Source organism: Pogona vitticeps, chromosome 13 (assembly GCF_051106095.1).
Source record: "Pogona vitticeps strain Pit_001003342236 chromosome 13, PviZW2.1, whole genome shotgun sequence".
Taxonomy (NCBI): domain Eukaryota; kingdom Metazoa; phylum Chordata; class Lepidosauria; order Squamata; family Agamidae; genus Pogona; species Pogona vitticeps.
The window spans coordinates 12,264,094-12,288,302 of record NC_135795.1 but is presented as its reverse complement, the minus strand read 5'-3'; the positions used below and the strand labels follow the sequence as shown (position 1 = coordinate 12,288,302).

Sequence of the window (24,209 nt, the reverse complement as noted above, 5' to 3'; positions counted from 1 at the left end):
GGTGTCTGTTGGTTAGCCAGAACTGATAGGTTCAGGGTCTGTGCTTCAAGTTAAGGGTTCTGTGTGAACCAAACTGTGTGTATGTATGAATGAGAATAAGCCACGTTACCTTATCTTATTCACCTGATTGTTTTATTTTTCCCTGTGTGTATTTAAATAAACCTTATTCTTTATTTGTTTAAAAATCCATCCCTAGTCTGTGTGACTTCTTATAGGGAATGGTTGGTGGCAGCTTAGTGTAACGTGTGGCAGATCCCAGTAGGTCTGGGTTTGTCACAAGTGGAAGACAGGAGGGCCTGGCGTGCTCTGGTCCGTGGGGTCACGAAGAGTCGGACACAACTTAATGACTAAACAACAACAACAAACCATTTCCCCCACCTTGCTTGTCTCTATTTATTTCCATATAAACCTACAGAGTTGGGCCCTACACAATGAACAACAACATTAAATCAACATTTGCAAAGGGAAGCGTATGAATACTGACTTCGTATTCAGCAAGGGCGAAGTCCAAATTCTTGGACAACTCATTAAATTTTTCAACATTGTTCTTCATTTCTTCCATGGTCATAACATCCTTCTTTCGAAAACTTTCAACTTCTTTGTTATAACCTTCAAGGACAGCTTCAAATTCTGAGCATCTGGTTAGAATCAAAGTAAAGCAAAGTTTACTGTCATCTTTAAAGTTTCTATCTCAATTGAAGTAAACAAAAATTTCAGAAAATGAACTGAAGAATGATACTGTTGTGGCAGTATGTGACATGTCATTTCTTAATGAAATAAAGGACCATTTACTTAATTTAACTTAACCAGATTTACTTAATTTAACTTAACCTTAATTTAACTTAGCCAGAAAAAGATAGATGGCTGCTGCCCCATCTACTTTCTCTACTCCATGCATTGCTTGTTAATCGCCTATAAGACACACATTGCTTCTGTTGCAATGTCTGCATAAACACAATAGCCAGAATCTAACTGAAAAATTATGCCAGTATAATTCAAACAGCTGGAAGTACAAGAAGCTAAAAAGTCAGCAGAGGCATGTACTGTTGAATACCATGTTTCCTTGCCTGAAAAATGTGATATATCAGAAATGCCTATGCTGACTTCTGAATTTGTGCTGAGATTTACACTGATGGAATTTATGCTGGTGATGTAATTAACAGGCCTATGGACTATATCCATGTTAAATCGTATTCAGAACAAACTCATTGAAATCAAAGAGATTAAGTCCTACTGATTTCAATTCAAAGGCTTATTCTGGATGTTTTAAAATAAGATTCACTAACCCCTTTGGTTCTTGAAAAGTGATGTCTGAAAAGAAGAGTCTTTTCTGTCCGTGACGGATCTCCACTCAACGCATCATGCAGGAATATTACGATTGTGGCTAGTGTGGAGGGCCTCTGAAAGTAAAAGGCCTTTCCTCTTCAGATCCACTGCTTTTGTGTGAGCAAAGCAATGATGAAAGGGGTGGGTGCGTGGGCTACAGCATTTCCTCTGCATATGTTCAGAAACATCTTTTGTTTATATGAGGTTGGTACTATTTTTGTGTTCTTACAATAGAAGGCATGTATTTAATGTGAATTCTGCTGTTCTTCCTTAATATCATGGAATTTCCATTTGCCCAGAAAATACCCCAGAAAATATGCAATACAGTATATGTTTCATCCTAAAACACACATTTTGTCCTAAAATATGTATGTTTGTACAAGTATCAATGTAAAAGAAGCATTTATATAAAAGCCCATACCTTTTAATTAAAGCAAGTTCTACATGATCTCTTCGGTTCATCAGCTGGTTCCTGCTGGTTTCAAAGATGATTTCAATCTCATCTGGCCAATGCAGAACGGTACTATTAAGTTTTATATCATCATCTACAAAGGGAAAATGAGTTTGCTGTTCAGAAACCATTTTTAAGAGAAGAAAATGACAGAAAGATAATAAGATTAGTCTCTAGCTTGTCCTCCAGGCAATTTAGGGCAGTATACAAAAGATTATACTACTTGATCTTGAAAATAACCTGTACTATATCTATCACACAGTACTAAGCCCCTCTGGACTGGATCCAGGATTACTTATTTGTCTCTCACATTTCTCTCATGCCCATGTACTAAGCTTATTCACACTTTGTTGAACTGGTTTCTGGGCTGTCCTGAATCCCAAAATGACACTATGCTGTGCAAAATTTCTCACAGCTGGATGCAGGATACATAAAGAGTTAATGGATAATGATTTTAAGCTATAACTTTCCTTTAACTGTGTTTTCCTCTGTTTTAGGATTGAGACTGCCTTATAAATGTAACTTGTATTACGTTTAATGTCTTTTGCTGGTCATGGACTGTAATAACATAAAACTAAACTACCCAGAGCATCTTACAGAAATGATATTTATAAAATATGTAAGTTATATTCCTTCATAGGCTGCTTTTCTCTCTAGCTATTAATACAAAAAGTTTGGTGGAATGTGCTGCTACATATCTGTATGGAGATTTTTTAAAATTGTATTTTAACTAGCTTATTTTAAAATTGTTTAAAGGTAAAAGGTAAAGGTTCCCCTTGACATTTTTAGTCCAGTCGTGTCCGACTCTAGGGGGCGCCGCTCATCCCGCTTTTCAAGCCATAGAGCCAGCGTTTGTCTGAAGACAGTTTCTGTTGTCACGTGGCCAGCGTGACTAGGGAATGCTGTTTTACCTTCCCACCGAGATGGTACCTATTTATCTACTCGCATTTACATGCTTTCTAACTGCTAGGTTGGCCAGGAGCTGGGACAAAGTGACAGGAGCTCACGCCGTTGCATGGATTCGATCTTATGACTGCTGGTCTTCTGACCCTACAGCACACAAAGGCTTCTGCGGTTTAGCCCAAAGTGTCACCACGTCCCTCCACAGCGCCACCACGTCCCTTAAAATTGTTTAAGATGGTTTTATACTTCATCTTTGACATTGTAAGCCCTCTTGGGAAAATTGCAGTCTTGAAAACTGCTCAGAAACATATGAAATAAATTTTGTTTCAAAATAAGGTGTTTATAATACAATTGGATATGCAAGCTGTAATAGCCCATAGATAAGGCCTATGATAGGGAGGTAGGAGATATCTAGTAAGATGTATATATGTATATAGATGCTTTTAGTGCTTTTGTGTTTTTAGTGTTTTTAATGCTTTTATATTGTTTTTATGTCTCCTAATTTAAAAAATGTAGCTTACTTTTGCTGGTCAATGACCGTAATAAACATTTATTATTATTATTATTATTATTATTATTATTATTATTATTATTATTATTATTATTATTATTATTATTATTATTATTATTATTATTATTATTATTATTATTATTATTATTACAATTGGATATAATAATGGCCTTGTTTAAGCAGCTGAAAGAAAATATGTTTCTTCTGGGTTTTATACAAAGCAAGATTAGATTGGCACGACATGGATAAGTCAACATGAAACTTGTTTTAATGTACCTATCCCAAAACATCACGGTGAAAACATTTTGTTTAAAGAAATGACAAATCATTTTGTTAAAAAACAAACAAACATAATAGTATTTCTTTCTCAGTTAAATTTAAAAGAGCTGATAGCAATACTACATTAAGTTTAAAGTGGTAGGCAGACATTTGGTACTTATAGATGCTTAGGTGCCAGAAATATACCACATTCCTGCTGATTCTCTTCCTTGTTACTGTTTGCTCAACTGCCCTCTATGAGCAAGTAAAGAACAAAGAGAAGAAGGCACAGGTAAGAGTCACCCCACACTCTTGTTCTGTCAAATGGTGTGCACTGGATCTAGAACAGGGATAAGCAAAATGTAGCCCTCCAAATAATATCAGACTCCAACTCCCATCAGTTCCAGCCAGGAGAATCAATAGTGAAGGACGAGGGGAGTTGCAATCAGCAAATACCTGGAACAATATATGACTGGGTGGGAATGAGAAGGAGGATGGCCCTTCTGGGAGATGACCTCCCCCCCAAAAAAAGACACATTTTTTTCCTTGTCTGAAGCCAAGTCCAGGGTGACACAGGCACTCTCCTCTCATTGCTGTCAATAAGAAAACTGAAAAAAGCAGGAATCTATCAGGCAAAAGGCAGAGAAGCAATGCATTCTCACCCATACACTCTGCCAACCCAAGCTGGAGCAAGACAGCAGGGAGGTGGAACTGATATCTCAATTGTCACAAGATTCCCCCCACCCCACTTTTGGTGACTCATATAATTCCTTTCCCTGGTGACGGTCTGAATGCCAGTCCCCATCACAGATTCTTAGTCTAGCCCTAGCGCTGCATTTCTCGTTTGTTTCTTCATTTCAAAACATACAAGGGAGATCGGCATAGTCCATCAGGAATTCTAGCCTGTAGATAGCCTCTCTAATTTCCCGGCGGAGCTTGAAAACAGTCACATCGCTGGATTTTTTCAGATAGGCTGTGAGCTCCACAAGCTCCTCTGTGGTCAAAGGCACTTCACTGACTTTGTCTGCAATTATGTTGTATTGATTGCAGATGCTATGGACAGAAAAAGAAAGGGGATGTGTAAATTACACAGCTATTACAAGGAATGAAAATATTTTTTTTTCCTGAAAACACTCCTACTATATATTGCATTGCATTGCATTTGTATGTCTATTGTCTTCCTCTCTCTAAGGAGAGAAGAGTGAACTTTTGTGAGAGAGTTGTCCTGTCTAATCTGTTCAGGATTCTTAGGGATGCTCTGGTAGGTCATTGTCTTGCTCTCCCTCCTCCTCTAAATCAGTGGTCCGCAACCTTGGACCTCCAGATGTTCTAGGACTACAACTCCCAGAAACCTTCACCATCACCTCTGCTGGCCAGGATTTCTGGGAGGTGAAGTCCAAGAACATCTGGAGGCCAAGGTTGGGGACCACTGCTCTAAATCATCTTTTATCTCTTAGCCAACTAGTTCCGGCAGCAAGCATTCCTGAAAATCAGAACATGGCCCCATTTAAATACTGCCAGTTTTCACCAATGGTGTGGTGCTAGAAATCCCGAACTTCCCCTAGCAATTCTCAACTTTCTCTAAGCAACTTAAACCTGCAGTTGGCCCCAGTCCAGATCTTTGCAGCAGCAACATTATAAGTAAAATTCTAATATTAAAGGAAACACATATTTCCTGCTCTCCTAATGGTTTCCCTCCAGACACACTGTTCCTTCAAAGCTCCATGTTTGAGCAATCAGACTCTCAAATTAAGTCCATGATAACCTCCTAGTGCCTAATTACAAAATGAAAGCAAACTAAATCTGCAAGATGTGGAGGTGATGCATGCTTGTGCCAGGTTAAGTAATGTCTTTTACCTCTTAAAAGAGCACTATGCACTATGTCAACTAGTTTGAGCTCTAGGATTAAACTACACACTACAGATAGCCCATATTTAGAACAGGGAACTAAATTAGAGCTGAAAAGGTCTAATTGTCACAGCTGGAAGTTTTCATACCTCCTGCAGTTTAAATTAGTTTGCTTTGTTTTCTGGACATACATGTGGGATTCATTCACCAATATGATTTCTGAAACAGAAACAACTGTTGGAATTAAGTTTATGGAACACTGGTGTGATTTCAGATAAAATGACAAGTTATCTTAATGAATGACTTGGCCCTCACAGTTTTAGGTGCCTGCATCAAAACTCACAAGGAAACATCCGAAACAGAAGTACAGATCAAGTCCGAAATCCAAATAGTAAACCGTGAGACAAGCCAAAAGTCCAAAAAACCATAACAGCAAGAGGTTCGCTCTAGAGATTGCCAAAGAAGTCCAATTGAAGTGGCAGCTAAAAGGAACTGAGGTATTACAGGAGGGTGGAGCATGCGCACCACAGAGGAACATCTTACTAATCACATGTTTTTACGCTCTAGAAGATTCCGAGGAGTCCTGTGCAGGCACAGTAAAACCCATTTGTGTGCATTCACAGAGACAACGAAGAAGAATCAATCTCTCTTTCCACCCCGGGCAAGGCAAACCAGGACCCAGATCTAGCATCATCACAACATACAGCAGTTTGAAGAAAACTCAAGCCAGGGCTAAACATGGATTTCTACCATCTCTATATAAAGACAACCCCTTACCAGCCTTTCCTGGTGAGATTCAAGGGAATTGAAACTTTAAATGAGAGACGTCTTTTCATTCAGAGTCCCAAAAAGTCAACAAAATACAGGTAGCAAGATCAATAGGAGAGGAAAGTTTCCCCTAAAACTCTAGATACATAAAATTGGAAAACCTTCATAGATGTTATGTATAAGGACATGAAACCCGAGAGATCCTGGTCTCTTCCATTTATATACAGTACTTGAAACCGTAATACCAAAGATTGAATGTAACCACAAGTCAAACACAGCTGGGCTAAAATCTTCCTGCATGCAGGTGAAAAAATACGTTCTTACAGGACAGACATCTGAATCATTAAGAACCTGCCAGGACAATCTTGTCTACATAAAACGAAAGTAATGCAGGTTCATTTCCCATTGGAAAACCTCTTACAGATTGACACAAATGCTGTTAAATTTAAACTCTCAGAATCCGGCCTCAGAACCAGGACAACGCTTGTTCGGAATATTTGCACAGCCCATTTTTCAGTGTGAAAGAAATGTTCAACATGCCTATCAAAATAAATATATAATCTGCACAAAGGCAACTGAATATAACCAAAACTCGCCAGAGCACCTCAAAGTCTGGGGGGGTCTAGGCACATATCGGCAGTGATATGGTCCCAGTCAAACGTCCAATCGACACCACATCTGACTCTCTCTGGCCACTCCCACCCTAGAATGAGCAAGATTAGCGTGGCCGAGTGAGTGCAAGGAGAGAGGCTTGACTGAGGAACCACGACAACTCCATTCACCTCCAGTTAAAGTTATGAACTCATTTAAACGTACCTCTGGTTTACCTCCCTGTTCTCCTCTACTGTAAACTCAATCAGCCTGTCTTTCAGCCTTTGCGTCCGGCTGCAAAGTTCTTCATTCAACTTTGACGCATCAAGGCAGAACATGGCCAGCGGGACTGTGACATGCATTGAGGCAATTTCCTTTTTCAGCTTTGTCAGACCATCAATCTTCTGCATAAAGATAAAGTGGCCATGAGCATCCACCACTATCAACTAGCAATCACAATAAAATATAATGATTTTAGGGTATTTATTATAAATAAGATTGACATTTGTCTTCACGAAGGTTGCAAAGGAGAAGAGCCTATAAATATCTGAAGCCTAAACATAGTTGTCCTGAGTGGTTGAGAAGGGAGGTCAGCCATGATCTTGCAGGATATTCTAGCCGTACATTCTCACCTTTCCAGGATCTCTGGCTTCCTGTCTCAGTATGGCAGAAAAAATCAATTAAAGGTTTTTCTGCAGTACCAGTCCAGAATCAAAATGTCTTAGGCCTCACAATTTCTCCAAACCACAAAACCTTATATAAAGACACCAAAGTCTGGTGAAGTTTTTGATGGTGTTCAATTAAAGTACAACATAAAAGGAGAAGCACAAAAAGAAAAGGTGGACTGATCAGGTACTGAAAATCGCAGTGTGAAAGTCTGAAAGTCTATTAATTCTGTGCACTTCTCAGGCTCCAACCTATGAAGCATTTTAATTCAAACATAAAAACATGCCTACCTTCCAATAGATCTAAGGCTCTCAGATCAAGAAAATGTAAAAATAAAGAACAAAGTCTCTATATGCAAGGTTTATATTCTGAAATAAAGGTCATCCTTATTCTTCTATTAAAGTAGGGGTGGGTAAAAAAAAAAAGTGGGAAAAGCATGTTGCTTATATATCACCCATAGCCCTTAAAGCACTCTCTGGGTAGTTTATAAGTTAATTACACAGGCGACACATTGCCCTGGCTCCCAGCAAGCTGGGTGGGTACTCAAGGTACTAACCTCCAATAGATGGAAGGCTGAGCAAACCTTGAGCCAGGATAGAACCCAGGTTGTGAGCAGAGTTTTGGATGCAATACTACAGTTTAACTGTGCTACAAGGCTCCAAAGCACAGAGAGCTGCTCTTTGGATGTTCTTTGACTGCAACTTCCAGTAGCCCAAGTTTGTATAGCCAGTGGACAGGAATGCTGGAAACTGTAATCCAACAACTTTCTCTATGGTTGTATTGCAGTAACCCAAAGAAGTCTCTTGCATCAGGTATGGGCAACCTGCAGTCCTCAGCCAACTGGTAGACCACAACTCCTCTCGTACAGTACTTAACCGTTAGCAATGCCATGAGTGTTGGGATAAATCTGCATCGGTCACAGCTTCCTCACTACATCTGAGATGAGATGTCACCTTGTTCGGGTCTCTAGGAGACATGATCAGACTGTGGGAAAAGGCCTGATAATGTTACTAGAGTGAAAAACCTTCCAATACGTAGCTCATGGAACAGGTGTTCATGGAATAGCTCCACATTTGTGGGAGTATCCCCACACAAGCTGCCTATGTCTGTGGGCATAATTTTCTGCACTGCTTATACAGTGGTGCCTCACTTAGTGATGTTAATCCGTGCAGCAAAAATTGCTGCTAACTGAAAACATCGCTAAGCAATCTTAAAAAGCCCATAGAAACACATTAAAACCTGTTTAATGGGTTCCTATGGGCTTGAAAACTAACCTTAAGCGAAAATCCTCCATTGCGGCAGCCATTTTCGGTGCCTCTAAAGTGAGGCAACACAGTGGGCGGCCATTTTGTTTACCCAGTGGCCATTTTGAAACCGCCGATGAGCTGTTAAAAAATCATCGCTTTGGGATGATCGGTAAGCGAAACAGGGTACCGATCATCACAAAGTAATTTTTCCCCATATGGAACATAGGAAAGCAATCGCAAAAGCGATCGCAAAAACTTCGTCGGTATGCGGTTTCGTCGCTAAACGGAGTGCCCATTAAGCGAGGCACCACTGTATAGCTTCAAGTGTTTTTCCAGAAGTACACTGTGCCTCTTAGCAGACATGATGTTCTCCAGCATAGACAAGTTAGTCCTTTCCAATATTTGTAATTTCTCCACAAACATTACTTTCAGTCATGCAATATGCTTACCAGCACAAAATCATCCAGATCGTGTTTTTGGCTTAAAAAATCTGTCACATCTTGTTCTGCATTGTTATTTAGGAGATCACTGTATTTCTTGTACACATTTAAATATCTTAAATACAGAAGAAACATAGAAGAAAAGGAAATTCTTTATATTAGGATCAATAGCAATTAAGAATAAATACCTCAAAGAACAGCAAATGGCAGCAAATAATGTTTCTCTATCAGTGAAAGGAAGACTTCAGATTTTTAGGGACCTGCTTCATTTATAATTCTAATTCTGTAAAATAGTGGCTCAGACATTACCCTGTTTCCCCAAAAATAAGACATCACCTGAAAATAAGCCCTAGTATGATTTTTTAGAATGCTCAAAATATAAGCCCTACCCCAAAAATAAGCCCCAGTTAAGTGAAACCCCGCCCTCTAGTCATGTCATCTTCTGGTTTGTACAGCAACCAGAAGATGACATGACTGTGAAATAAAACATTCCCTGAAAATAAGTCCTAATGCGTTTTTTGGAGCAAAAATTAATATAAGACCCTGTCTTGTTTTCGGGGAAACGTGGTAGTAACTAAGGAACTGCAAGCCCAGCTTAAGACATTTTGCTGCTGAAGGCAATAGAGAGCAAAGTTGTTTTCTATTCCTATATACTTGTTGTTGTTTAGTCGTTTAGTCGTGTCCGACTCTTCGTGACCCCATGGACCAGAGCACGCCAAGCCCTCCTGTCTTCCACTGCCTCCCAGAGTTTGGTCAAAGTCATGTTGGTCACTTTGATGACCCTGTCCAACCATCTTGTCCTCTGTCGTCCCCTTCTCCTCTTGCCCTCACACTTTCCTAACATCAGGGGCTTTTCCAGGGAGTCTTCTCTTCTCATGAGATGGCCAAAGTATTCGAGCCTCAGCTTCAGGATCTGTCCTTCCAGTGAGCACTCAAGGTTGATTTCCTTCAAAATGGATAGGTTTGTTCTCCTTGCAGTCCAGGGGACTCTCAAGAGTCTCTTCCAGCACCACAATTCAACAATGGGCTCAAGATATAGGAAGCCAGATTTAGGCTGAATATCAGTAAAAAAAAACTTCTTAACTGTTAGAGCAGTATGACAATGGAACCAATTACCTCCAGAGATCATGAGAGGTGCTGGAGGCATTCAGAAGAAAATAGGACAACAATCTGTCTGATCTGCTTTGATTTGGATTCCGGCATTGAACTTGATGGCCTTATACTCCACTTCTAACTCCATGATTCCTTCATTACTCTGCTGACTCAGTTGGATACTGGCCAATATGTCTAAGCAGATGTCCATAAATTTTTAATTAATAAGCCAGAGCCTTTGAGTTTGCAGGAGCTACGCAGGGCTGTTGAGGACAGGGCATTTTGGAGGTTGCTCATTCATAAGGGTTGCTATAAGTTGGAGGTGACTTGATAGCACAAAACCACCACCACCACAACTTAGCTTACAACTATTTTCACAGAAATATCCACTTTTCCCCCTCCTCCAGCCTTTAGCCGCCTAGAGTGGCCTTTTAGGCCAGATGGGTGGGGTAGAAAGAAAGAAAGAAAGAAAGAAAGAAAGAAAGAAAGAAAGAAAGAAAGAAAGAAAGAAAGAAAGAAAGAAAGAAAGAAAGAAAGAAAGAAAGAAAGAAAGAAAGAAAGAAAGAAAGGAAGGAAGGAAGGAAGGAAGGAAGGAAGGAAGGAAGGAAGGGAAGGAAGGGAGGGAGGGAAGGAAGGAAGGAAGGAAGGAAGAAAGGAAGAAAGGAAGAAAGGAAGAAAGGAACTTAACTCTTAGTGGAAAGGGGAGCTGTTTTGGAATTTAGAGAAGGTTGCTAGGCTTCTTCAAATCACCTAGAAATCTATAAAGAAAACCCAGTCTACTTTCTGCCCACCCTTTTTCTAAACAAACAAACAACAGAATTAGCAACATACATGACTTACTTTTTTGGACCAACTTGATTGAGATCAAAGATCTCAGCTGTTTTTTTCACATATTCTGAAACTAAAGATTCATCTTCTTGGACAGTACGAAGAACTAAATCATCTCCTTTTAATTCTGGGAAAAGTTTAACCTGTACCTAAAAAGTAAGAAGGGAGGAGAGATCTCACAGCAGAAATGGGAGGATACAAAGAGAAGAAGTGTAGCATGCTGTTAATGGAAAACATTTTAACCTTTTCTAAAATTTGAGCAGATATGACAACAAGGCAAGTACATCTCAGAAACATTTATCCTCCTTACACAGAATTGAAGCACAAAGGGTTCCACAGGATGTACATATATACATAAATACATCCTACAGTTGTACTCTTAAAGATTTGATTAACAGAATTCTGAAGGCTCATCAGGATGGCACATCTGTTTCTTCTCCATTTGCACCGGTTGATGCTATTTGGTGAGGAATTATTGTGGTTCTTACTAGGGCACCTGTTCATACTTCTTCTTAAAACTCCACTTCTCTTCTCTTTAACAAATCAGCATCTTTCTAAGAAATGCTTCAAAAATATATCATGAAGCTTAAAGAAATGCTTTTATAATGATCATCTATGCCAGATTTTTTTATTTGAAAGCTTTTGATCTGAGCCTTTTTCAACTGAGGCTCCCCACACTGCTGATCTACTTTTAAGAGTCATTCCGAAAGTAGAACTTTCAAAGTAACATTTTTAAAAAATAGTGAGGAAACCATTTCAGCCGCTCAAGAAATGATATTTTATCCTGGACTTTTGTTTTGTTTTACATAAATTAGTACTACCATTGAAAGCTTCAACCCCAGAATCTTTGCCTCCTCAACTCTGCCATTGTACAAAGTGAAATAAAAAGAACATGGGCTTTTACAGCCAGAGTATTTGTCACTCATTCTCACTGTTTGTTGTAAGTACAGTGGTGCCTCGCATAGCGACGTTAATCCATGCAGCAAAAATCGCTGCTAAGCAATTTTGTTGCTATGCGATTTTAAAAAGCCCATAGGAATGCATTGAAACCCCTTCAATGTGTTCCTATGGGCTTAAAACTGACCTTTAAGCGAAGATCCTAGATACGGCGGCCATTTTCGCTGCCCGATAAGCGAGGAATCCGTCCCTAAACACAGCGGGTGGCCATTTTTTTTACCCGGCGGCCATTTTGGAACCACCAATCAGCTGGGGGAAAATCATCGCTTTGCGATAATCAGTAAGTGAAACAGGGTACCGATCATTGCAAAGCCATTTTTCCCCATTTAAAACATTGCAATGCGATCGCAAAAAGTTTGTCGGTATGCGATTTTGTCGTTAAGCGGGGCGCCCGTTAAGCGAGGCACCACTGTACTGCATCACCTAGCTGGTAGGGGGAAAATGTGAATGCCATTCAGCACACAGCCAGGAATATACAGGAGCACAAATGGTCCATTTGGACGACCCCTGAAAATAATACAGTTGTGTTCGGACTTCCTGTGTGACTACACAGTGAGCAAAATGTGAATTCACTGGTATTCACTCACTGTGCAGTTGCACTATGGAATTTATGTTTGATTTAAGTGGCCATGCTTAAATCGAACGGCTTGCTTACAGCTCTAGTGATAGCCCTGCGGTTGGCACTGCTCAAAAAATGCACTGACAAGCCTGATGGCCCCTTCCTCTCTCTGTTTCTTTTTGTTTCCTCTTTATTTTATTTATTTATTCTACTTCTATCCCGCCTATCTGATCTTGCGACCACTCTTCTTAGCTTAAACAAAACAAAAAAAAATCATTTCTGTCAAAGCTTTGCTCTCTGCTCTTAAGATGTTCAAACAACAAAACAAAACAGGAGCGTTGCTCACAAGGAGAATCTTTAAAAGAAAAAGAAGAAGAGTCCTGAGAGAGAGGTCTTGCCAAGGTGAGTGTATACTGGCATTGCTAGGGGTGTGCATGTGCTCATCCTCCTTCACGAGATAAGAGGCAAGAGGAAAGGTGTTTTGTGTGTGCGGCTTTTCTTCCCGTTCAGCAGTGACTCAAGTAATCATACAGCTGAAATAAAGCAAAAGGATCCATATTTTAAAAAGTAAAAGGCTAGATGGTGGAGGGGGATAAACTACAGGTGGGTGACAGGACTCTGGGCTGATTTGCATCTCCTGCTGCATTGTATGATCAGTGGACAATATATAAATTAACTCACCACAAACCCATAGTATTTTCCAAAAAGATTTTGCTACTTTGGTTGCCATCACTTTTAGAATTATAGATACCAATTAGCCATTACTAACATAAATCCTGTTTATTTGAGTGGGGCTATTTCATGGGGAGGGCAATTTTGAAAGGTATGAGGGAAATTCCGGGCTCCAGAACCCTTCAGGGAATGCCCAGACTACCAAAATGAATGAATGAATGAATGAATGAATGAATGAATGAATGAAAGAAAGAAAGAAAGAAAGAAAGAAAGAAAGAAAGAAAGAAAGAAAGAAAGAAAGAAAGAAAGAAAGAAAGAAAGAAAGAAAGAAAGAAAGAAAGAAAGAAAGAAAGAAAGAAAGAAAGAAAGAAAGAAAGAAAGAAAGAAAGAAAGAAAGAAAGAAAGAAAGAAAGAAAGAAATTAACAGTTGCTACAAGTCTATTTCCAGATTTGGAAGAAAATCATTATGTGAATATATTAGACAAAAAGAAAAAAGACAAGAACACCAAAGAAGGAGACGAAAAAATTATAGCACCTTAAAGACTAACTGCTATAATTTAAAAGGTGAACTGCCCACTTAAGAGTCTTCAAGCACTGGCCATTCATCTTTTTTTTCTTTCCTTTTTGAGAAGCAGGGGTTTGGAGGCTAGAAAAAAATGGTCTGCACACAGCTCCAGAATTGCATTTTACTGTACTTGTCCCGACCTATGTATGACATGCATCAGGATAATATATTTTAAAAGTGTCTGCTCAAGATTACATATGAATTGACACCCAGGGAAGGACATGCCTTTGACTATGAGGTGTGGCCTTGTACAGTTGATTCCTCCCACCCCAAGCAATCTGAGTAGCCAAGGGTCAGCTGAACTGAAATTGCTGGATCCAAACCCCTCCTTAGCAGAATGAGATTGAAAATTATTACTATTAGGACTAACCTCATCATGGGTAATCTTGTACTGGCCTACTGGCTGTGCTCCTGGGATGGATCTTGGCTTCTCTGTCAATCATAGCCCTTCCCTGCCCCACTTCTGGCTGAAAGATCTTAGCCAGCAACACAGTTCAGCTGAAAGACTTCTGGCAGGAGAAGAGGCTTCTGTCTATTCCCATCTTTCTGCAAACAATGTTTCTTTGGGATATAATTGCACTGTTTGGTTGCAATACAATGCAACCTACCTGGGAACTAACTGAGTTCAACATATTTGGTTAATGTCTCAGTAAACCTGGACATTATTCTGCCCCTGTGTATTTGTTTACCTTTGGAAGTCCTTCAGAATTCTTTAGGATCTCCATGAAGCAGCGGTAGATTAAATCCCAGCAGCCTCTTGCATCTGGCTCAAACACAATTTTTGGATCCTCTACATCCAGTTTTATTACCAGTATTTGTGGTATAAAAAACTGTATTTCACTGTATGTTTCTCCAAAGTCATTACCATCCTCAAGACAAGGAAAGAACACTTGTTACGCATCACGTGCTGTTAACTGGCACCCAATTTACAAAGACTCTAATACGATTTTCAAGGTATGTGAAATATTTCAGGGGTGGTTTTACCAGTGCCGCCCTCACTGAGTTCCCATAGCTGAGTGAAGATTTGAAGCTAGATCTCCTGAGATCTAGTTTGACACTCTATGCAGTACACTACATATCTGGCAAATAAAGAAGATTCTCTTTCAGGAAATCATGGTCAGTTTCTCCTTCTCCCCCTAACTCTCCTTTCACACATACATCCACTCCTTCTATCTACACTGCCACTAGCATGCCTGGGTTGCTGTGAAGGGACTGACCTATTTAGCCAGATAGCTCAAAGAATTAGGCACCTGGCTGCAGAACTGGAAGTTGGGAGTTCAGTTCTCTACTGTGCCTCTCAGGGGATGAACTTATGTAGCCTTGGTTAAAGTAAATGTCCCAAAAGTGGCCCCAGAATAAGGGAATGCTAAAGTGGATCATGAGGCATATGTTGCCCTTCGGCCATAGATGGCTACTTTTTATCCATGCCCACAAATTCTTTGATTTTGCTATTTTTCAAAAAAATATTTTGTCTGTTTATTTTGCCACTTGCATGTTGTCTCACGGGGTGAATAAAACTGATTGATTATTTAATAATAATATACAGGAACAATATGCAAACAAGCTGCACAAATGTATAGAAATTTTATGTTTATATCATATGTCAAAACAAAGTGAAATGATCCACTCTACGTACCTGGTGTATCTTAAAAAAGGAAAGGAGGTCTTCTAATGAATTGATCACCATCTCCCGTAGCTGTAAGGACATGAGAACGGCCACTGAGGCAAAATACTCTTCTATCTGTTGAGAAGTATCCAGGTCATTCTGGGGAGCAAGATGAAGCCAGTTTTGCTTCTGTTCAATGAAGAGGTCTGCACACGTGGGAATCCATCTGCAATACGTACGTTACCTTTGATTTGGTTATACTGTGCGCAAATGCCTTTGAACAATGTCGCAAAATCTGCCTTGGGAACCACGTAGTGGAAAGGTGATGTAAAAATACACTTAAAGATAAGTGATTTCAAGCTATATTTGAATTAACCTTAGCAACATAAATCAGTCAATGGAATTGGGTTAAGTAGTGCCCAATACCGTGCTGTAACTTTCTTGAAGCAGCACTCAGAAAAGTTACTTTTTTAATTACAGTTCTCAGAATCTCTCAACCAGGATTTCCCAAGAACTGCCCTGTAGGTAACGAACCTCAGTCCTATGGAAAGGTTCTGGTGGTCCCTTCCTACTCTTCCTGTGTGCAGGGGCCCCTCAAGTTTTCAAAAGCCTCTGGTGCAATGTTATCCAGGAGTCCCTTTTATGAAATCTGTTCTCTGTCCCCCCCCATCTTGCAAGAGATGGCTGACTCCTACTCAAAACCCATGAATGTGGGGAAAGAGAAAGGTAACATCATGTTGTGCCCCATTCCCTCTGGCCCTTCCATCACTCCATCTACTTCCAGCATGTGTCTCCTAACAATTTGCACCCAGATAATATGGCCCTTGACAGAAAAAATGTGGATTATATCAATTGCCTAGACTGCACATGACATATAACTATATAGCAATATCCATTTGATACTACTTTAGCTGTCATTTTTCCATCCTAAGGAACTCTGGAATTTGTAGTTTTGTGCTCAGAACACTCTTCTCTAGTGTATTACCCTGAATCACAATTCCCAAGGTATCTCAGAAGAGATACTGAGCATTAGATCAATTTAATTCTGCCATGGGGACAGGCCTTGTGATTTAATAGGCAGCCAGGCCTTAATAGGCTCCTATCCCCAGTAACGACCAGGGACAGGTCTACTGTGCCACAATCTTCCCTCTTTTTCAATGTAACTGTGGTTTATGTACCACAGAGGATCATGTCAAGACAACAGTATTGGCAGTTGTGCTTGCATTTGACCTGGACAATCTTTACATCCGTCCTGACTGATCACAGCTCAGAACAATCCATCTGACTCACAGTCTTAGCAAAAGCTGAGATTTCAGCAAAGACTTGGGCAAATAAAGTTTTGAAGCCGTACAGAGATTTTTGCAGTCCTTTATAATCAAGTTCCTTGTACTTGATGTTGATGTTTATATTAAATATTTGTTTTCTTTCAAAAGAAAAAAATAAAGGACTGCTACAATAATAACAATGTTTCTTTTAGCTGTGAAAATTGCTTTTAGGACTTTGTGGAGGCAATATTATGAATATTATAGTGGTTTTAGAATGCCCAGAGCACACACAGACTCAGGAGAACAAGTTTAAAGTGTCCATATATGAAATGGTTTCCTATGCCATTTCAATCAATATCACAAGACTGCAGCAACCCACTCATATATTCATTTTTAATATTCAGAGCACACAAATCTCAAGTGTGAAAAAATTCAACACCCGCACTGAAGCACTGATGAATTCAGAAGGCCTAGCAAACACACACGTACATCTGTTCTCCTATGATTCTAGCTTTTGACCAAACACATTGATCTAAAATAGATTTAAATATTTAAACTAAGACAGCAAAAGCAGGCACATAAGCAAAGGGATACAGAATGTTTCATTGTCAGTAGCTTCAATCTATGCTGCTCCAAAGCATTTGCTCTAAGGGCTTTGAAATGAAATGAGCTCAGAAAGGATTTGCTATGATCAAAGACAGGAAAGAATAGGTTTAATATATATATATATGTGGAAACAATAGAATGATATTTGCTTTTTCTCATTCTATTGTTTCCACATGGGCTCCTCTGTGGGCAGAACAACAACAGACTTCATCTGACAAATTGAAAGGTTTGTCACCGAGGAAACTTGGATTACAGTCCTGTCTCCCCTTCCCAGATGAGACTTATTTCTGAGTAGCCATGGGTATTGTTGTAACATAAATTAATTAGACTAAAATTGAGATCTGACATTCTGCAGTGCAGACCTGGGCAGAAGACAGGTCAAGGCCTATCAGGCAACTGGGGGTGATTTATGGTAGATCAGGAAGGATTCCTGACACTGAATCACAGGTGACCTTACTATTAGTCATAGTGAGGTGACTGACTCACGTAGCACATTGCTATGGGCAGCACACTCTACAAGATCGCACCATGCCAGGGATCCAGCTGCATGACTTTCTCCAGAGCTGGGACATTCCCCATTGACCAATAACTGATTCTGTACAGACTGACAGCGGTAAGCTGTAAATCAAGAAGTCTGAATCTTCCAGAAGCTCAAAAGGTGGTCTCTTAACTTCATCTCCTCCATAATGCCGGAGCATACTAGCTCTAGCAGTTTCAGCAACCAAATCTAGGGTTCTTTCCTCACATCCTACACCTGAATGGGTCCCCTGAACAATAAACATAAATTTTCTATTTTTGCCTTATTACAAGTATTAATACCCATAAGTTCAGCATAGCTTAGTGCATCCTGTTAGTGTATGTACCAATTTTTCTTAAAATCTGATAATATAATAAGACCTCCTTATAAGCAGGGTGCGTATCTGCTAATTCACGTATCCACGCCTGAATATATGAAAAACATTAAAAGAACAATCCTAGAAATATATATTTCTAAAACTGAAGGTAACAGAACTGGCCACTAGAGGGAGCTTGAGACCATGTTATGTATAGCGTTCGTGAGAGAAATATATTTCATTATGTTATTACCAGAACTGGCCACTACTATCTTTTTCAGCTTCTGCAGCAGCAGGGGGTTGGAAACGATCTCCCACTGATATGGGGATCCTACTGCAATTAATATTTTGTTAGAAACATTCTGACCTGTTTAGAAGAATATCATGAGCTTCCTGACATTGTTTTCGGATCAAATCTTCAAATTCATTGGGCAGTAATGGCAAATCATCAGTGAGGATTTCCTTGGTACGAATGAACCTCAGTTCACAAAACCTGTGTGTGTGTAGAATACACGGTTACAATAAATTCTAATTGTGTAATATGTTAGTAGCAGATAGTTCTAATGGGGTGGGTGAAAACACTGTTTCTCTCATATTTTGATAATGATTTATTGAAATTCGTAAATTCATTCACACATGAGATTGAAGCATTTTGAAATTTTAAAGAATGGTTAAGTGGGAGAAGCAAAACTGGCAGATTCATCCATGCTGACTTCTGGAAATACAGATATATTCATTTCTACTTACCAGTCCTTCAAGAAGCAGCAGGCTTTGGTCCTCCAGATGCTTTGAACTACAGCTCCCACAGTCCCCAGCAAATGTCATATGGGATTGGGCTTATAGGAGCTGATGTCCAAACATCTCATGAGAAACATCAATGCAGCCTGTATTGCTCCCTCCTCCCCAAATTTTGTCCTCACAACAACTCTGTGCGAGAGCTTAAGTTAAAAAATGTATACAGTGGTGTCTCGCTTAACGGCGATAATGCGTTCTAGGAAAATCGCCGTTAAGTGAAAACATCGTAAAGCGAAAATAAAAAGCCCACGGAAACGCATTGAAAACCGTTCAATGCATTCCAATGGTCTTAAAACTCACCGTCAGCGAAGATCCTCCATACGGCAGCCATTTTTGCTGCCTGTATAGCGAGGAATCTGTCCCTAAACACAGCGGGGAGCCATTTTATTTACCCGGTGACCATTTTGAAACCGCCAATCAGCTGTTGAAAAATCATTGTTTTGCGAAAAATCGGTTCCCGAAGCAGGAAACCGATCATCGCAAAGTGAAATTCCCCCATTTACTGTAGACCATTGTTTTGCGATCACAAAATGATTGTCGTAAAGCAGATTCGTCATAATGCGGGGCAATCGTAAAGCGAGGCACCACTGTATAATTGGTGCGAGTTGATCCAATGAGAAAACCAGAAGCATCTGAACTCAGCCTAATGATTACACGGTTATCAAGGTTACATCTGCTTAGGCCAGCAACTACTACTTAGCATAAAATGTGTTACAGCCAGAGACATTATGGAGTATTTTTCAAAATGTTGAGAATACTTACTCTGCGAACCAAAGTTGTTGCAAAGTAAGCATCATGGGATTCACTATGAAGAGGTGTCTTTCATTCCAGCGTTTCACTTCTTGATAGACATTGTGCCATGGGACTGGGGCACGGATCACTCTTTGTGGGAAAAGCCTCGGGATGTTGTGTATAAAGAGCCTTTTTCTTTCATCTGGATCCATCAAGACATAATCAACTAGAATAAAACCATATAAAGAATGGAAAGAATTGTGAGAACAGAGCATCAATGCATGCAGCCTAGTTAGTTATGCCAGTGGTTGGGAGATAGTAAGCAGATAAATAGCCCACGTTTGTTCTCCCCCTTGACTTTTCTAGATTTACATGCAACATGGTGCTCAAAGCCTTCTTCCTTCCTTCTCTCTCTAAGGTTAACTCCTGCTTTTTCTTGCTCCTCCTTGTGTACCAAGGACAGAGCACCAGACCTACAAACATGGAAACCAGCTCTAAGGACTTCTTTAATCAAGCTTGGAGGTCTTTTTTTCCCCATCCCAACTAAATGGATTTAATGAATCCATAAGCAGTATGTTTTCAGTAACATCAGTTTCCAGAGTGATTACGACCTCCTCAGAGTCACAATCTCTGTACAGTGGTGCCCCGCATAGCGACGATAATCCGTTCCGCAAAAATCGCCACAAAGCGACTTTGTCGCTATGCGGAAATAAAAAGCCCATAGGAATGCATTAAAACCCGTTTAATGTGTTCCTATGGGCAAAAAACTCACCTTTAAGTGAAAATCCTCCATACAGCGGCCATTTTCGCTGCCCGGTAAGCAAGGAATCGGCACAAAAACACAGCGGGCAGCCATTTTTTTACCCGGCGGCCATTTTGGAACCGCCGATCAGCTGTTAAAAAAACATCGCTATGTGATAATCGGTAAGCAAAACAGCGTACCGATCATCGCAAAGTGATTTTTTCCTATCTAAAACATTGCAATGCAATCACTTTTGCGACTGCAAAAACTTAATCGCTATGCGGATTCATCGTTAAACAGGGTGCCCATTAAGCGAGGCACCACTGTATTAATCTGCCATGTTATACCAGTGACATTCATAACTGCAAAAGAATAAAGTAAAGTAAATGAAATGAAATGTAAAGAAGGAGACGGAACCTCGTCCGCACTTCCAGTGCTTGTAAGCAAGATTTTTATTGTGCAGCAACCCTGGCTCACTCGTGTAATATTTACACAGTGGCTAAAATCTTGTTGGTCACTGTAGTAAGTCAAAACTAGAGTTGGCCCACTGAATAAGTGGGGATTTGGTGAGTTAACTCCGTAAGTTCCATTGATTCAGTGGGCCTACTCTAGCTGTGACTGTGTTTTACCACTACCTCGCCCCTTTGTTTTCTTACCATGGAAGAAACTTTATATCTTTATGGAAAGGACAGATGGGAGCAGCTGCACAACTCCTTTTGATTGTTAAGTGCTAGGAACCCTCCATCTGGAATGAGCAAGCACCTGGAATCTGTGGTCAGGTGTATGATGTACATGCAGAAGAGATGGCACAGTGACAGAAGCCCATGCTCTCTGTTAATTTTAGGCAAAGTTCTGTGGCAACTTAAAGACTAAGACATTGATCACAGAACAGAAGGTACCTTCAGCTGTTTCTAAAGAAATGTCATGTGAATACAGAAAATGGCTGTGGGAGCCATTCGTAGCAACAAAGTCCAAGGCCGGGTGATACTTCTATTGCAATACTATCTTTGTCTGATGAAGAGTTCTAGAAATTCTAAAGTAGGTCTTATTTTTGAGCGAGTCAGCAATAAAGGTGTTTTGTTATCATATGAATTTGCATCATGAAGAGCCGCAGTATCTCACAGTTTCAGCAAGATGGAGCAGCTCACATTTTAAGGGCCTGAAGAATAATTCCTACATTCCTCATTTTCATTTATTTAGGCTTTTCCCACAAAACAGACACCGCAACAAGGAATTTTCAAATCCCATTGGTAAGGGAAAAGGTAAGGTAAAGGTTCCCTTTGACATTTAGTCCAGTCATTTCTGACTTTAGGGGGCAGTGCTCATCCCCATTTTCCAAGCTGTATAGCCAGCGTTTGTCCGAACACAGTTTCCATGATCACGTGGCCAGCACAATTAGACACGGAACACCATTACCTTCCCGTCGAGGTGGTACCTATTTATCTACTTGCATTTTTTACATGCTTTCAAACTGCTAGGTTGGCAGGAGCTGGGGACAAGCGACGGGAGCTCACTACATCGTGTGGATTCGATCTTACGACAGCTGGTCTTCTGACCTTGCAGCACAGAGGCTTCTGTGGTTTAACCCACAGCCCCACCATGTCCCTAACATTAGACAAGGAGCACTTTGTAATTCCAGTCAAGTATTCAGCCATTTGTACAAAACATTTCTGCATGAAACAAGACAAAATGTGTAGACACACAGAGCAAGCACAGGACTAGATGGTTGTTGTTGTTTTTTTAAAAAAAAAAAACCACATATGCACACACATATAGCCTGCTAGATATAGTAATCTGCCTGAACAAATTTTAAAAAAATAAAGAATACATGAACTGTAATAGTTTCCTTAATAAAGAAAGGTGGCATGAAGCCTTTTCTTGAAAACCTATTATTTTCCAAGATTGCCACCATCACATTCTGATTATAAATTGTGACTTTGAATGCATCACATTAATTGCAGCTTCCTTTTTATTTCCGTTGCTTCCTTTCTTTTAACCAGACAAGCATATCCAGACAAGTAGTTAGGTTAGTTAGTTAGGCATCCTTCAGTCTCGAAAGACTATGGTGTCGTGCTCTGTATGGAGGACTTGGAACAGCGTCTAGTGTGGATGAAGAGGCCAATTCGAGAGTGGCAATCTCTTCCACACTGAAGACAAATCCAATCTGTTCCCTGTCCAGCTCCCTGGTTTTGCTGCTTTTGTGACTTCCTCTTTGCCTCGGCCTGCTGGACAAGGGTCTCTTCAAATTGGGAGAGGCGATGAAGCATGCCTGCCTCCAGGCTGAACGCTCAGATGTCAGGGTTTCCCATCTGTTGAGGTCTATTCCTAAGGCCTTCAGATCCCGCTTGCAGATATCCTTGTATCGCAGCTGTGGTCTCCCTCTGGGGCGATTTCCCTGCACTAATTCTCCATACAGGAGATCCTTTGGAATCCGACCATCAGCCATTCTCACAACGTGCCCAAGCCAACGTAGACGTCGCTGTTTCAGTAATGTATACATGCTGAATATTCCAGCTTGTTCTAGGACTACTCTGTTTGGAACTTTGTCCTGCCAGGTGATGCCAAAAATCCATCGGAGGCAACGCATATGGAAGGTGTTCAGCTTCCTCTCCTGACGTGCACAAAGGGTCCAGGACTCACTGCAGTACAGGAGTGTGCTCAGGACACAGGCTCTATAGACCTGGATCTTGGTAGATGCAGTAGATTATAACACTACTGTTGTATTTGATGATGTTCAATACTATAACACAGGACATAAAAATTTTCAGCATATGAAATATATTCTATTGGATTTGCTGTAGCATCATTACGGACATGAAGCAACACAGAGTTGAACGCACATATTAAATTTGTGTCACTGGGAAACTGAAGGTGTAGGGAAAATACACCTTGTGCATGTCATTACATGTTGTTTATGTCTAATAGTATAATTCTTACACATGTCTGCCCACCATTAAGTCCCTCTGAGTTCCATGGTCCTCACCCACTGAAAACAAGTATAGTACTGCAGCCTAAACTAAGGGTGTGATCAAATGGCTGCAAAGGTATGCACCTGATTGCACTAAAAATGCTTGCTTAGACAGGAGCAATCTCTCTTACAGTGACCTTTCTGTCTGTTGGGGAATCATTCCAGCCCCCCCCCGAAGCCCTGCAGCTGGACCAAAAAAGTCCAGCTTAGGCATGGATTGAGTCTGGGTAGAATGTATTTCTCCAGACATTGTGTGATCACTAGAAAAAAGATCACACGTGACTGCCCCACCATTGGTCCAAATTGCAAGCTATTTTCCCATTTGATCAGGGCAAGATGGAATTCTCTAGGCATGTCTTTCACAGGCCATGCACATACCTCTCCATTTGGCCTTTCTTTGAAAAGGACATGTTTCTGTTTGGCAGGGGTGTGTGTGTGTATAAGTGACAACAGAAAACCTGAGTCCTTCATCTGGGAACTGGGGTGGTAATTCAGTAAACTCACTAGGTTTAGCCAATTGAGGTCAGATTTGAGGTCAGATTGGTTCTCAAACCTGGGTAACCAAGGTGTTCTTGGACTGCAGCTCTCAGAAGCCTTCACCACCAGCTATGATGGCTGGAGGTTCTGGCAGTTGCAGTCCAAGAACAACCAGGTGACCCAATTTGGGGAAGCAATTTACTGAAAGGAGTGAGAACATGAGTGAAGATTTTGCTGCTAAACACATTTCATGGCTTCCCAATTCATTGATAGAGACAAAGGGCTACTATATGGAGTTGGAAGGCACTGATACCTCTCCAGAGTAAGTAGACTGGGTGTTGCATCCAAGTTGAAAAGCTGTGCTTCAGAGGACTAGGGAACAGATCAAACCTCTTTTCAAAGCTACAGGTCTTGAACAACCCTGAGTCCTTTTTGTTCAGAGCAATAACAATGGGAAAGCTGTGTTTGGACATATGGGGAAGGGTTCATTTAGGATGTGGGGG

General features: G+C 40.4%; 1 protein-coding gene across 1 annotated transcript in view; it reads right to left on the bottom strand.

The window, feature by feature from the left end:
* Nucleotides 1–24,209, bottom strand: part of DNAH3 (dynein axonemal heavy chain 3) — a 129,760-nt gene that overhangs the window by 87,229 nt on the left and 18,322 nt on the right. The window contains exons 8-17 of the mRNA XM_072982559.2: nt 19,550–19,745; nt 18,360–18,485; nt 15,319–15,514; nt 14,372–14,551; nt 10,942–11,078; nt 9,019–9,124; nt 6,882–7,060; nt 4,318–4,502; nt 1,748–1,871; nt 485–638 (exon numbers count right to left, since the gene is read on the bottom strand). Of these exons, the coding sequence (XP_072838660.2) occupies nt 485–638; nt 1,748–1,871; nt 4,318–4,502; nt 6,882–7,060; nt 9,019–9,124; nt 10,942–11,078; nt 14,372–14,551; nt 15,319–15,514; nt 18,360–18,485; nt 19,550–19,745 (1,583 nt within the window). The remainder of the gene's footprint in view (nt 1–484; nt 639–1,747; nt 1,872–4,317; nt 4,503–6,881; nt 7,061–9,018; nt 9,125–10,941; nt 11,079–14,371; nt 14,552–15,318; nt 15,515–18,359; nt 18,486–19,549; nt 19,746–24,209) is intronic.